This window comes from Nerophis lumbriciformis, linkage group LG21 (assembly GCF_033978685.3).
Source record: "Nerophis lumbriciformis linkage group LG21, RoL_Nlum_v2.1, whole genome shotgun sequence".
Lineage (NCBI taxonomy): Eukaryota > Metazoa > Chordata > Actinopteri > Syngnathiformes > Syngnathidae > Nerophis > Nerophis lumbriciformis.
The window spans coordinates 21,518,116-21,534,665 of record NC_084568.2 but is presented as its reverse complement, the minus strand read 5'-3'; the positions used below and the strand labels follow the sequence as shown (position 1 = coordinate 21,534,665).

Sequence of the window (16,550 nt, the reverse complement as noted above, 5' to 3'; positions counted from 1 at the left end):
TGCCCACTGCTCCCCTCACCTCCCAGGGGGTGATCAAGGGGATGGGTCAAATGCAGAGGACAAATTTCACCACACCTGGTGTGTGTGTGTGACAATCATTGGTACTTTAACTTAACTTTAACTTAACAAGTGCTTGCTACTTCTCATACGTCACCCCAACTCAGTATGTGTGGCGACGGAGAGTACTACAGCGTCTTTTGGCATGATTTTTCTGTGTTTAGAGCAGTGGTTCTTAACCTTGTTGGAGGTACGGAACCCCGCCAGTTTCATATGCGCATTCACCGAACCCTTCTTTAGTAAAAAATAAAATGTTTTTTTTTTTCAAATTCAAGACAAAGTTATATGTTTTTTACTGGTGCACAAAATGAACTGTGCATGAACCACAACAAATTACACACCTGCAAATCAGATGGAAAATTAGAGGGAACATTGTTTGGGGGTATCCATAATACGCCGATAGGGAGAAGTTTTTATTTACACGATGAGTCAGGTGTGTCTTGACCTCTGCGGCGGAGGCTCCGCCGAACCCCTGAGGCCGACTCACCGAACCCCTAGGGTTCAATCGAACCCAGGTTAAGAACCACTGGTTTAGAGTCTGATGAGCAAGAACGATGATGTCACACTTAATTTAAATACAATGCACAGCAGGTGCTATTCAGCTGGCGGCCCGCTAGCCACATCCGGCCTGCCAAACCTTTTAATTTGGCCAGCGGAACAACACCCAATTCGGCTTGTTGAAACCATTCAAAACTAGGTTGCTCATGTAAGCAAAAAAAATAGTATGGATGTACTGAAATTTCTGACCTTGTGATGTCTTTTGTATGCGTCAACGTGTTATTTTTGGCTGTTTGTCTCTGGCTATCAAAACAGGTTAAATACATGCTAAAATCCTCCACTGTAGCGTGAAGTAGCGTATAGTTCTAAGGCTGAAACGACGCGTCGACGTAGTCGACGTCATCGGTTACGTAAATACGTCGACGCCGTTTTTGTGCGTCGGCGCGTCGCATATTTACGTCACACTACTGTCATGGCGGAGCGCAAAGCAGACGATGCGAGCGAGGGGAAAAAAGCACGCCAAAAGTCGTCAAAAGTGTCGGAGTATTTCAATAAACGGCCTAATAATGTTGTTGTATGCACACTGTGTCGAGCGGAAATGGCCTATCATAGCAGCACAACGGCTATGAACGAACATTTGAAAAGAAAACCCCCGACAGCGTTCTTGCCATCACCATCAACAAGTCAATCGTCCGCGTGCGTATACGTTGTCATTATTACACAAAAACATGAATGTGTCATTTGTATCTGCGTTGTAAATTCATAAACTAAAGCACCGTTTGCTCTGAGAGGCGCGTTTGGCGTGCCTGTTCAGTGTTTACAAAGACGCGCTCCTCTTTAACGCTGTGGAGAGGCGGCGGCGGCGAGCGAGCGGCGAGGCGGGGCGCGCCGGGAGCGACGCCGCAAGAGACAGGGGACGACGAGCGAGCGAGGAAGAGGAGCTGAAAAGCGAGGAAAGAAAGAGAAAAGAGTTGGAAGAGAAAAGACTTTGTGTAAAATTAAAAGATTGTAAACCTGGCAAAGCCGTCTGGCGTTCAGTCTGTCGGTCCTGAAAGAACCCCACGGCACAAGACGTGTCACAAACGCTAACGTTAATTAGTTGTGCAAATACCTTTTACAACATTAACAGTTACATATACTATGTACAAACCAACAATTAACTTTCACTTTAATCATACTATCATTGTTGTGTTATTAAGCAAAATAAGCAATACTTTTACTTTTGTTGAAATGTTTACACTGTACACTTTTTTGTATTGGATGTTTAGCTTTATTTTTGCACATTTTAGCAAATAAGCAATACTTTTACTTTTGTTGAAATGTTTACACTTGTTACAGAATATTTCCGTTTTGCACTTTTTTGTATTGGATGTTTATCTTTATTTTTGCACATTTTAAAGCAAAATAAGCAATACTTTTACTTTTTAAATGCTTATACTATTCCAGAATATTAAGATTTGCACTGGATGTTTACTTTTATATTTGCACATTAAAAAGCAAATAAGCTACTTTTAATTTTGTTAAATGTTAAAAGTTTTAAATGTTTACATTGTTACAGAATATTTTGTCATGTTGTTGTCAATGTTGACTGAGTGGCCATACTTTTTTTTTTGTAAATAAAAGCCATGCCTTTTGAAAAAACTGGCCTACATTTATTTTTTCCTCTTCATTTTAAATAAAAAAAATAATCGGTAAAAGGAAAAATAATCTATAGATTAATCGAAAAAATAATCTATAGATTAACCGATTAATCGAAAAAAATGATCTATAGATTAATCGATAGAAAAATAATCGTTAGCTGCAGCCCTATATAGTTCTAACTTATATCAGTCAGTAGACCCGATATGAAAGCACCAAAAACTACAACACGGCTGACGGAGTGGAGACGCAGTCGACGGGGCTTCGGTACATACAGTAAATAAAGTTAAAGTTAAAGTTAAAGTACCAATGATTGTCACACACACACTAGGTGTGGTGAAATTTGTCCTTGTTCACTCCCTGGGAGGTGAGGGGAGAAGGGGCAGCAGCGGTGGCCGCGCCCGGGAATAATCTTTGGTGATTTATCCCCCAATTCCAACCCTTGATGCTGAGTGCCAAGTAGTGAGGTAATGGGTCCCATTTTTATAGTCTTTGGTATGACTCGGCCGGGGTTTGAACTCACAACCTACCGATCTCCGGGTGGACACTCTAATAAGACTTGCTTGAAGATGGTCTTTAAAATAAAAAAAAATCATTGCAAAATGTTGACCAAAGCACCACCACTACATATTATGTAGACCACGAGGAAGTGTTTTAAATGTAGAAAAAAAAATCATAATATGATCCTTCTAAGTAAAAAAAGGTGCACAACTACGCATATTCTGGCTGTGCAGCATTCTCCTCCTCGACTTAACCGCACTGTTTTTGGAATTGTGTCAATTGTTCACCATCCTTATATGGGACAAGAACACAAATGTTTTGTTTTTTTTATGCATTCTAACTCGTAAATAAACACTAGCAAAAGTCAGCTAACAATGGAGCTAATGGGATTCACTCTATTCCGCCTATAAAACGCTGTAACGACATCCAAAAATACCCATCAATGTTTTATAGTCACATTGTAAGTACAGTATATATGTAAAGTAGTAACAGCCACATTCATAACAACATTTAATATTTACGAATGTTGTTCATTTTAATCATACGGCCGCGCATACTTTTTTACAAACGCATCACAACTTTTGCTTTTCCTTCAATAACAATTACCACTATTACTCATGGCAAACTTCATGAGAGCCAATAACGACTACTTTTGGACAAATGATGATTCTGAAACTTATATTTTTGAGCTTGAATATATTAAAAAAATAGCTACAAGTTTTAGAAGCTGAGTGATAAGCAAATCCAGCAAGCAGCACTATTGCTAAGTACTAAACAAACAAGAAATACAAACTAGGAACATGATCAAACAATCACTTTCTGTACAATGTCTGCTCTCACAGGGATGCCGACTGATGGAATGTTCATATCTTCCTGTTTAGATGAAGAATTAATCATAATCCTTACGCACGTAAAAAAAAAAAACAGTGTCTTTTAATGTCTTTCTCGCCATCTCTGTGTCGAACTTAAATTTCAAAGTTGACCAACTTCTCGGTGTATGGCCACAACCTGAAAGTGAAATGAAGTGAAATACATAATTTATAATCAAGAATTAACTTTTACCAGCACAGAGGCGATGCGGCATTCTCACCGACTCAGTATGTTAATAGCTGCATAAGCTAGTTACCTCTCTGTGATCACGGCGCCACTTGAAGTAGTTCCTCAGCGTTAGCGCTTATAATAACAATACTGCTAATACTTGGTTAATATGCAAGTCACGACATGTAAAATGGGAGTATTGTTGGCTGTTTTTAGATGTTTTTAGAGGGCTTAATAGGTGCAATCAAGTACTTTCCTTCGCTGCTTTGCAAGCCACCTCATACTTGTCATATATTGCAAATTAGAATGCATAAAAATTTAAAACACACAGTACAGGCCAAAAGTTTGGATACACCTTCTAATTCAATGCGTTTTCTTTATTTTCATGACTATTTACATTGTAGATTGTCACTGAAGGTATCAAAACTATGAATGAACACATGAGGAGTTACATACTTAACAAAAAAAAGGTGAAATAACTGAACATGTTTTATATTCTAGTTTCTTCAGAATAGCCACTCTTTGCACACTCTTGGCATTCTCTCGATGAGCTTCAAGAGGTAGTCACCTAAAATGTTTTTCACTTCACAGGTGTGCCTTATCAGGGTTAATTAGTGGAGTTTATTGCTTTATCAATGGGGTTGGGACCATCAGTTGTGTTGTGAATGAGAAGGTGTGTCCAAAAGTTTGGCCTGTACTATTACATAGGGATTGTGAATGATAGGCAAAATCCCAAACAAGTGTAGTTCTCCTTTAAGTTTGTTCAAATTTAAATTGTTATTTTTTTTATGGATTTCAGTGACATTCAGAAGTGTTAGTAAAACTCCATGCTACACAATTTTCACGCAACCACAAAAAAAGGTGCCACGGCAAAGCCATTATTTCAGGCTTAAACCCTTTTGCCTCGCTAACGCAGGATGGGTGTCTCCGCAGGCTGGATGGGAAAATACAAATAAGATAAATCGCATAAATAAAAAGATACATACAATAAATAAGATACATCGCACTGTATGGAATGGCCTCAATCTCGTAATCTGCGTAATGACAATAAAGCTGATTCTGATTCTAAATGTGTAAAAGCGTGTAAAAAAAAAACACTTACGCTCAGACGGGAGAATAGGGCCCTTAGCAAACAGGAACGTTTTTATGTTGCCGACCCCTGGGTTAGGACATGTTTTTAATTATTTGTTACTCTAATTCGGTTATTCGCGTTTATACGCACTAACTTTCTCAGTTCCGGTGTTTGGAGGGCAGGATTGCGTCAAGCTGTGGACATAGTCACTACTGGTGGGGAGGCTCGTAACTCAGATTATGCTCGCAACTTAAAGCATAACAAAAAGCCGAGAGACACTTAATGGGAATTTTAACATGTTGTAATGTATCATTAATGGAAACATTTTTTTTTACTTTTGTATTGCATATCACATAAATAACTAGTCCTGAATATAAGCTGCTTCTCTTCTGTAAACTGTTTTCTTCATTTCCACTAGATTGGAACATAAACAGGAAATTCAAGCTGAAGATGACCAAGTGTTTCTGGTAAAATTGCAGGTAAGTGTCATGTTCTGTGGTCATGTTTTGTTTAGTTATGTTCTGCTTGGTTCTTGGACAATTTTTAGTTCCTGTTTTCACTCCCTTGCCTTGTCAACATGACGACCATTAGTTTCACCTGTTTCACGTTTTGCACTCGCGCACCTGTTGTCAATCATGTCTGTATTATTTAAGCCGATAGTTGCCAGGAAGTCAGCCTGGCGACATTAACTCTGTTTGCTTCTGCTACCCTTGTCATCCATGCGTTCATTCCAAGCCATTGTTTCGTGCGCGTTTTTCATGCCACAGTAAGTGTTGTATATTTCATGTTCATGGTTTTTGCCTTTGTGCTAGTCTTTTGTCTTCATTAGCCAAGTTTGTACCTCCGCCTTTGTGCGCGCCTTAAGTTTGTACCTGTTGTTAGTGTTAAAAATAAATATGTATTTACCTTCACGCCATGTCCACTCCAACTTTACTTGCATCTCGGGAAAACAAACATCCCACAGTCCACGTCTTGACAGTAAGTAAATGTTTCAGTTAATCATTACAGGGGACCGATGATGAATTTCGTCTTTTCTGGCTTATTAACGTTGTTACAATGTTGGATACTCGTGTTAAACAATGCCAACGGGTCTAATCATCAAAAATCTAAATTGACTTTTATAGTTTAAGGATGCGTTGAGCCGGTGTGGTCCGAGTGTTGACAAGCAGCAAAAGGGCAAAACACTGGAGTTTCCTGTGGGTTGACAGTTATGACAATGACCCACCTGCCTTGGTTCTGTGTGAATGCGAATGCAATGTTTACTGTAACGGGCGGTAGTGCCATTGCAATCTTGCAGCATAACACTTGCCATCCTATTCTTCTGAGGTTTTTTTACATGTTACATAAACTCACACAAATTTACCGGCAAGGGAGGGTTTATTTGCCGTGGCCACACCAAACCTCCCAGAGTGTCAATACACTTGTGATGACAACAATACAGTATAAGCAAATATCAGGAAGCAGAATTCTAGCTTTTCAGTTTGCATTGACACTGCTAAGGAATGTCTGCTTTTGTCACTGAACCATTAAATTATTTGAAATGTGTTACAATAACAAATTACGAACTTCAGAAATATGAAGATGTTGGGTATTTGACCACAATCGATTAGTTAAGAAAGCTAAGTACTTTCATGGGAGGTGTTGTTATAACTTAGTAACTCGTTGACCACCTTTTGAGGGAAGTCACTCAAGTTAATTGTAAATTGTTAACATTTAAACCAGGGGTCGGGAACCTTTTTGGCTGAGAGAGCCATGAAAGCCAAATATTTTAAAATGTATTTCCGTGAGAGCCATATAATATTCTTTAACTCTGAATACAACTAAATGCGTGCATTTTTAAGTAAGACCAAAATTTTTACAGTACCGTATTTTTCGGACTATAAGTCGCAGTTTTTTTCATAGTTTGGCCGGGGGTGCGACTTATATTCAGGAGCGGCTTATGTGTGAAATTATTAACACATTACCGTAAAATATCAAATAATATTATTTAGCTCATTCACGTAAGAGACTAGACGTATAAGATTTCATGGGATTTAGAGATTAGGAGTGACAGATTGTTTGGTAAACGCATAGCATGTTCTATATGTTATAGTTATTTGAATGACTCTTACCATAATATGTTACGTTAACATACCAGGCACGTTCTGCGTCATATAACAAATCCTCACCCCAAGAATCGTAATCGAATGGCGAGGTGCCCACAGAGTCACACCAATAACAATTGAATATATGTGTATACATCAAAGTTTAAAACATATGACATTTTATGTCAAAATGGAAACAATGATAACATTTAGTAAGAAAGATGAAGTATGCACATTATTCCCAGGCTTTTGCGGGCCACATTAAATGGCGTGTCGGGCCGGACCTGGCCCCCGGGCTTTGAGTTTGACATGTGTATACTAGAGTGATTAATACATTTATATATGTATTTCCTCAAGACAATGCACATTGATAACCAATCCGATTAACATTCTGTAAATGAGGCCGATTACAGCATAGTTGCTAATTTACATCTGTAGTTCGAAAACAGAAAAACAGAACACAGTATGGCCATATGACAATATCATGTTAAAAACACAGAGACCCAAAAAATAAAAAACAATGACTGGGAACTTTTAAGAAGTAGTTTAAGATTAGGGATGTAACGATATAAAAATGTCCTATTACGGCTATTGTCACCAAAATTATCACGGTTATCATAATTATCACAGTATTGTTGAATGTGCTCAAAAAAATACTCATACACTTATAACAAAGTTGTTCTTTTTTAATTAAACACAAATAAATAGCCATACAATATACTTTCTTGGCAGAAGAAATATGTTATATAATAATATTGCAATGGCTACTTAAGAGCCATATTATTTTATTTGAGTGCTTAAATATGTTAATCTTCTTCCATTATTAATTTGTAAACGTTTTTTTTTACAATGAGAGAAAAAAACATAAACATGTGTGGGTGCGTTACGGCCCGTTAGTGTGACGCCATGCAAATTCAATTCTTGTTGTCATATTGCTTCGAGTATCGATCGATCTCTCTGTTTTAAGAGAGCACAGCCTATAGCAGACCAGGTCAAATACGGCCCGTTATGATTTTCAATCCGCCCCGCCGGACGTTCTACATTATTTTTTTAGACCTTTAATATTAAAACTGTCGCCGCCATTATGATGTGCAGTGCTGTTTTTAAATTACCGTAAGTCTTGAACTATAGAAATTATTTCAATGGTTGAAATCCGCGCTTTTGGGTGTTATAAATGATAAATGGGTTATACTTGTATAGCGCTTTTCTACCTTCAAGGTACTCAAAGCGCTTTGACAGTATTTCCACATTCACCCATTCACACACACATTCACACACTGATGGCGGGAGCTGCCATGCAAGGCGCTAACCATCAGTTATCAGGAGCAAGGGGTGAAGTGTCATGCCCAAGGACACAACGGACGTGACTAGGATGGTAGAAGGTGGGGATTGAACCCCAGTAACCAGCAACCCTCCGATTGCTGGCACAGCCACTCTACCAACTTTGCCACACCGTTATACGAGTTATTACAGTAATCTACGTCAAAAAAACAGCTCAGGCGAGGAACAAAGCAGAGTGGGTGGGGTTTGTTTTCAGAGCAGCCAGCCCGAAACAGATTTTTACGTGATAATATATCACCATGTCGGTGTTTATTACCCTTTGCATTCATATTTTGCTGTTTGTTACATTGTTGTTGTGTTATACTTGATTGTAAAAGGTACACAACTATCGAGGAGCTGGTCTGAGAAGTAAAAGAGAAGCGACGTTCATATGTTGTTAATATTCAGTGTTTTATTGTTCATAGTTAATATTGTAAATCCCACTTTCTTTATTTGAATGTATATTTTGGGTGTCCCATTTGGTAAAAACTGTAAAATTACATTCTGTTTTTTTTAGGGGGACTGTCATAACTTTTTTAGAACTCTATCGGACATTGTGACTTTTGGTATTATCCATCCATCCATTTTCTACCGCTTGTCCCTTTCGGGATCGCGGGGGATGCTGGAGCCTAGTGTTCCTGAAAAACAGGGAACCAAACACACATACTGTACGACACATTTTTTCTCTCAATGTGGCCCCCGAGTCAAAATATTTTGACCTATAGGTTCAATATGCACAATTTAATATCTGAGCTGCTCAGACAGCAATGTGTTTATACTGTACAAGTTTAGATCGAGGAATGTCGTTTTTTTTAAATAGAGAAAATAGTTAATGTCTCTTGTATTCATGTCGGCATTCAAGTTAGCCAGCGCTAGCTTTTTTCTCCAGTTAATGAGCAGTGTCACCAGTTCGTTCATCAGTGTTATCAATCATGGTTTTACGCTAATTTTAATTTAAAACGTTTTTTTTTTTTATTGAGATTGAGACTTTTATTAGTAGATTGCACAGTACAGTATATATTCCGTACAATTGACCACTAAATGGTAACACCCGAATAAGTTTTTCAACTTGTTTAAGTCATGATACAGATATATACTATCAGCATAATACAGTCATCACACAAGTTAATCATCAGAGTATATACATTGAATTATTTACATTATTTACAATCCGGGGGGTGCGATGTGGAGGAGGTTGGGATGGGGGGGGGTTAGGTTTGGTTGATATCAGCACTTCAGTCATCAACAATTATATCATCTGAGAAATGGACATTGAAACAGTGTAGGTCTGACTTGGTAGGATATGTACAGCAAGCAGTGAACATAGTGAGCTCAGAAAGCATAAGAACAAGTGTATACATTTGATTATTTACATTTGATTATTTCCAATCTGGGGAGGTGGGATGTGGTGGGGGGATGGGGCTAGGGTTGTTGCTGCCTGGAGGTGTTCTTTTAATGCGGTTTTGAAGGAGGGTAGAGATGCCCTTTCTTTTACACCTGTTGGGAGTGCATTCCATATTGATGTGGCATAGAAGGAGAATGAGTTAAGACCTTTGTTAGATCGGAATCTGGGTTTAACGTGGTTTGTGGAGCTCCCCCTGGTGTTGTGGTTATGGCGGTCATTTACGTTATGGAAGTAGTTTGACATGTACTTCGGTATCAGGGAGGTGTAGCGGATTTTATAGACTAGGCTCAGTGCAAGTTGTTTTACTCTGTCCTCCACCCTGAGCCAGCCCACTTTGGAGAAGTGGGTAGGAGTGAGGTGTGATCTGGGGTGGAGGTCTAGAAGTAACCTGATTAGCTTGTTCTGGGATTTTTGGATTTTAGATTTGAGGTAATACTAACCGTGGGAAGTTTTACCACGGTTTATCATTATACCGTTTATCATTGCGTCTCTATTTAAGATCCTTTTTAAAAGTGCAGAAAGTGGGACATCCTCTCTCTATATATTTTCCAGTTCTCTTCTATGTTTATTTTTTTTAATAAATATTAAAAAACAAAAACTCCTTTCAAGGTTCTTGCAAGGGGGTTTAGGAGCAAGGTTTTAAATGAGCGCCAATGGCATTTGCTCAAACCGCACTTTATGTTGTTTGAAAAGTGTTACAGCGAAAGGCAGTAATGGCATACATTGTAACACTGTTATAGGGTTGTACAGTATACCGGTACCAGTATAGTATCGCGGTACTAATGAATCCAAAAACAGTACTATACTCTGTTTGAAAAGTACCGGTTCCTGGGCATGACACCGCATCGTCACGTCGTGGCATTGCTGGTTTTCAGGAATAGGTGCTTTAAGACAGTGGTTCTCAAATGGGGGTACACGTACCCCTGGGGGTACTCGAAGGTATGCCAAGGGGTACGTGAGATTTTTTTTAAATATTCTAAAAATAGCAACAATTCAAAAATCCTTTATAAATATATTTATTGAATAATACTTCAACAAAATATGAATGTAAGTTCATAAACTCAGTTAAGCACAAGCTAAGGTTTCTCAAATGTCTGTCAAAAAGAACTGCGAAAAGAAATTCAACAATGCAATATTCAGTGTTGACAGCTAGATTGTTTGTGGACATGTTCCATAAATATTGATGTTAAAGATTTCTTTTTTTGTGAAGAAATGTTTAGAATGAAGTTCATGAATCCAGATGGATCTCTATTACAATCCCCAAAGAGGGCACTTTAAGTTGATGATTACTTCTATGTGTAGAAATCTTTATTTATAATTGAATCACTTGTTTATTTTTCAACAAGTTTTTAGTTATTTTTATATCTTTTTTTCCAAATAGTTCAAGAAAGACCACTACAAATGAGCAATATTTTGCACTGTTATACAATTTAATAAATCAGAAACTGATGACATAGTGCTGTATTTTACTTCTTTATCTCTTTTTTTCAACAAAAAATGCTTTGCTCTGATTAGGGGGTACTTGAATTAAAAAAATGTTCAAAGGGGGTACATCACTGAAAAAAGGTTGAGAACCACTGCTTTAAGACATGGCTAGCTAGCTAGCAGCGAACATCCATCCGTAGTCGGCAGTGTTTTAGATACTTCTAAATCACTAATCTTCACCTACATGGCAACACATAAAGTAAGTTTCTTACAAGTATCATCCCTACAGGACGAGGAATAGCTAAACATGCTTCACTACACATCATAGGAGGATACGATAGCGGATCTACACCTGACATCGACTGTAATGATACCAAGTGGTTAGAGTGTCTGCCCTGAGATCGGTAGGTTGTGAGTTCAAACCCCGGCCGAGTCATACCAAAGAGGATTCCCGGGCGCGGCCACCGCTGCTGCTCACTGCTCGCCTCACCTCCCAGGGGGTGATCAAGGAGGTCAAATTCAGAGGATAATTTCACCACACAAAGTGTGTGTGTGACAATCATTGGTACTTTAAATTTCACTTTTTAGGTACAATAGTGTATCTAGTGCAGCGTTTCTCAAAGTGTGGGGCGCGCCCCACTGGTGGGGACTAGAGACATGACAGGTGGGGCGCGAGGAACGGGAGGACATTTCACTTTAAAAAAAAAATGTTTTTAAATTATATTCTTAGATGTTTTTTTTACTATGCTTTCATTTTCTATACACACTGTAAATCACTTTGTGATTCTGTCTGTGAAATGCGCTATATAAATACATGTAAATTACTTATTTTTCCTGTAGGCTTTAAATTTCTAGGTCGGAGCGAAAGTTTGACAGACATAGCAACAGTAACTGATGGGGGCGGGGCTAAGCGGAACAAACTTTTGCGCGGATGGGTAGCAGGCTAATGTGTGGACCACAATTACACAAAATGGATACATTTGTGACTCGCACCTCAAAGGTCGTCGAGCCAGAGCCAGCGCCTGCAGAGAAACAAAAATCTGACGGGCCTAATCAACCAAAAAGCCAACCGAAAAGAAAATATGATGAAGGGTATCTTGCTCTTGGATTCACGGCAGCGGTGGTGGGGGCAGAGGAGAGACCCCTGTGTGTTCTGTGTCTAAAACCGCTAGCAGCAGACAGCATGAGACCCAACAAATTAAAGAGCCACCTCGAAACCACACACCCCAATCACGTCAATAAGCCACTTGATTTCTTTCAAAGAAAACTGGCAGAGTACCGTCAACAGGAGAAGCGCATGGTACAAGCTGCATCAGTAAACAGTAACGCTCATATAGACTAATGGCTTCATATAGAGTTGCATACAGAATTGCACAATGCAAAAAACCACACACAATTGCTGAGCAGCTCATTCTCCCCGCTGCAATAGACATATGGTGTCAGTCATGTTTGACGAGACAAGCGCAGCAAAATTAAAAGCTGTCCCACTGTCAAACGACACAGTTGCGAGACGTATATGCGACATTGCAAGTGATCTTGAGGAACAACTCGGGAGACAAATTTAAAGAAAGTCGTTTTGCTTTACAAGTGGACGAAGCTGCTGACAGCGATAAAGACTGCCTGTTTATCGCATACGTCCGCTTTGTGAATGGCGAGTCACTGTGCGAGGATTTGCTGTTTTGCAAATACATCAAAAATAGAGCCACTGCTGATGAGCTGTTCAAGATAATGGACAGTTTCCTCAAAGAACACGATTATTAGACATTTTTCTAACGATTATTATTGAACTTGATGCAAGTTATAACACTTGTTTTATTTATTATTGAACGTGATGCAAGTTATTTTATTTATTATTGAACTTGATGCAAGTTATACCACACCTGCACAGTTATTTTATTTATTATTGAACTTGATGTTATTTTATGTTATTGAGTTTGAATGTATACAACTTGATGTTCAATAAATTTGAAAATGTTAAGCTTGGCATTAGCGTTCTGTTGGGGGTGATGGGTGCAGGTGGGGCTTGAAAACTCCCCCTTGTCCAAAGTGGGGGATGACAAAAAAAGTTTGAGAACCACTGATCTAGTCGATACTACTGTGATTACATCGATATTTTTTATCGTCACAAAATCTTTTTTCCTTTTTTCAAAATTCTTATTATGTTTATAAACTCAGGAAATATGTCCCTGGACAGCTGAGGACTTAAATTATGACCAATGTATGATCCTGTAACTACTTGGTATGGAATCGATACCTAAATTTGTGGTGTCATCCAAAACTAATGTAAAGTATCCAAACAACAGAAGAATAAGTGATTATTACATTTTTAACAGAAGTGTAGATAGAACAGGAAGTAAGCAGATATTAACAGTAAATGAACAAGTGGATTAATAATCAATTTTTACAGCTTGTCCTTTATAATTTAGACAAAATAATAGAATGAGAAATGACACAATATGTTACTGCATATGTCAGCAGACTAATTAGGAGCCTTTGTTTGTTTACTTACTGCTAGTAAGTAAACAAACTATCGGCCTGCCTGCCTATATTATCGGCCGATAAATGCTTTAAAATGTAATATCGGAAATTATCGGTATCGTTTTTTTATTATCGGTATGGTTTTTTTTGTTGTTGTTTTTTGTTTTTTTCTTAACTCAACATAAAAACACAAGATACACTTACAATTAGTGCACCAACCCAAAAAACCTCCCTCCCCCATTTACACTCATTCACACAAAAGGGTTGTTTATTCCTGTTATTAATATTCTGGTTCCTACATTATATATCAATATATATCAATACAGTCTGCAAGGGATACAGTCCGTAAGCACACATGATTGTGCGTGCTGCTGGTCCACTAATAGTACTAACCTTTAACAGTTAATTTTACTCATTTTCATTCATTACTAGTTTCTATGTAACTGTTTTTATATTGTTTTACTTTCTTTTTTATTCAAGAAAATGTTTTGAATTTATTTATCTTATTTTTTTTTTTTTTTTTTTTAAAGGACCTTATCTTCACCATACCTGGTTGTCCAAATTAGGCATAATAATGTGTTAATTCCACGACTTTATATATCGGTATCGGTTGTTATCGGTATCGGTTGAGACACTTGTGATTTAGGGCTATATAAATCTCAAGTTATCATTACGTATATATATTGTTGCATTTAAACAACTGTATTGTTGATAATAAAGGTAAATTATTGGTATTGTTCATTATCAATAGCGCTATTTCTATTGGTATTTGTATTGATCCATTTGTAGTGTAATAATGCTCATTGGCATTTCTGTATTATTTTTTATTTTTCGCGAACTGCTTATTTGCTATTACTTTTACCATCATATTTGTACATGTCATATTTGCTGATGTTGCTCTATTGTTGTTGTTGTTTGCTGTTGTTGTTTTTGTCTCTCTGTCTAATCCCCCTCTTGTCCCCACTATTTCCCCCTCTGTCTTCTTTTTTTTCTCTTTCTATCCCCTCCTGCTCCGGCCCGGCTGCACTAAATGATAATATAAATACATTTAATAAAGTCAAATACAAATAAGGCAACAAGAGAAGTATCCTACGCTTCTCTTTTGTAAAGTAAATCTGAACAGCCGACATGGGCATCTACATCAACTATATGATTTGCCTGAGAAGCTGGACAGGACACAAAAAAAAAAAAAAAAAAAAAAAGGGCTATATAAATAAACATTGATTGATTGATTGGTTGATATCGGTATCGGTAATTAAGAGTTGGACAATATCGGAATATCAGATATCGGCAAAAAGCCATTATCGGCCATCCCTACTTACTACTAAATAACAAGTTGTCTAGTATGTTCACTATTTTATTTAAGGACAAATTTGTTCTTCGATTGCAATAAGAAACATATGTTTAATGTACCCTAAGATTTTTTGTTAAAATAAAGCCAATAATGCCATTTTTTGTGGTGCCCTTTATTTTGGTACCGGTACCAAAATATTGGTATTGGGACAACCCTCCATTGTTGTATTATAGTATTATGATTAATACTGTTTATTATCTTTAATAAGTACTATTAGTCAAATTAATATTTTTCTGGTTTGTCAACACTCACTCAAAGATATTGAAAACTTTCAAGTAAAAAATGTCGGTATCGGTTTTGGGGGATACTGGTCCTTTCAGATCGATACCAACAATTGTATTGAATTTAACAGATTTCCTCATTATCAATGAGTCACTGATAAAACAGGTATATAACATGAAATATATAACCACACTTATTCAAAGGTACATATTTTTTTTACTTCTTATTTCATTTCCCGTACAAAGTAAAAGGCAAAACAAGGTAACGGGCGACGTCAACTCACCGTACGGAGACTCTGGATTTATCTTGTCTTTTTTACCCATTTTCCGCCTCTCCTCCCGTCTTCACTTCGTTGGCTTCCCACTCACAGGTCGCTTTTACCTCAACTCAGCCACAAACCGTCCGACGAAAAAGTTTTTAAAAAGTGCTTTGGCAACAGGCAGCATAAAAGGAACAAATCTTTTCCTTCCTGGCAGTCGTTGCCACGCAGTGACGTCACACGCGCACCTGCTGGGAGACGTGCACCGGAAGTGGCCAGGTGTACGCGCCGCTTGGGAAAATAAAAACATACATTTTATATTCCAATAAATTATTTTATATTTTCAAGCGCTTAAAACGAACAAAGAAGTTCACTATATTGGGCAAATAGCTTCACCGAAATGCCAGTTATCCTTTTGGAACAGCATCGTAAAAACGCCAATCCTGAAAATGGCGGCGTCAGCTCTCGATTAAACTTTATTTTAAGATGTGTGACAGAATACAATGATTTGCAAATCCTTTTCAACTTATATTCAATTGAATAGACTGCAAAGACAAGATATTTAATTTTCAAACTGAGAAACGTATTTTTTTATTGCAAATAATCATTAACTTAGAATTTAATGGCAGCAAAACATTGCAAAAAAGTTGGCACAGGGGCATTTTTACCACTGTGTTACATGGCCTTTCCTTTTAACAACACTCAGTAAACGTTTGGGAACTGAGGAGACCAATTTTTGAAGCTTTTCAGGTGGAATTCTTTCCCATTCTTGCTTGATGTACAGCTTAAGTTGTTCAACAGTCCGGGGTCTCCGTTGTGGTATTTTAGGCTTCATAATGCGCCACACATTTTCAATGGGAGACAGGTCTGGACTACAGGCAGGCCAGTCTAGTACCCGCACTCTTTTACTATGAAGCCACGCTGTTGTAACACGTGCAGAATGTGGCTTGGCATGGTCTTGCTGAAATAAGCAGGGGCGTCCATGAAAAAGACGTTGCTTGAATGGCAACATATGTTGCTCCAAAACCTGTATGTACCCTTCAGCATTAATGGCGCCTTCACAGATGTGTAAGTTACCCATGCCTTGGGCACTAATAGACCCCCATACCATCACAGATGCTAGGTTTTGAACTTTGCGCCTATAACAATCCTGATGGTTCTTTTCCTCTTTAGTCTTGAGGACACAACGTCCACAGTTT

General features: G+C 38.0%; 1 protein-coding gene across 1 annotated transcript in view; it reads right to left on the bottom strand.

Annotated features, from left to right (window-relative positions):
* The window catches only part of slc44a4 (solute carrier family 44 member 4), a 48,118-nt gene extending 32,497 nt beyond the window's left edge, over window positions 1-15,621 (bottom strand). The window contains exon 1 of the mRNA XM_061982620.2: window positions 15,376-15,621. Coding sequence (XP_061838604.1) covers window positions 15,376-15,415 — 40 coding nt within the window. The 5' untranslated portion in view covers window positions 15,416-15,621. The remainder of the gene's footprint in view (window positions 1-15,375) is intronic.
* Window positions 15,622-16,550: the final 929 nt, after the last annotated feature.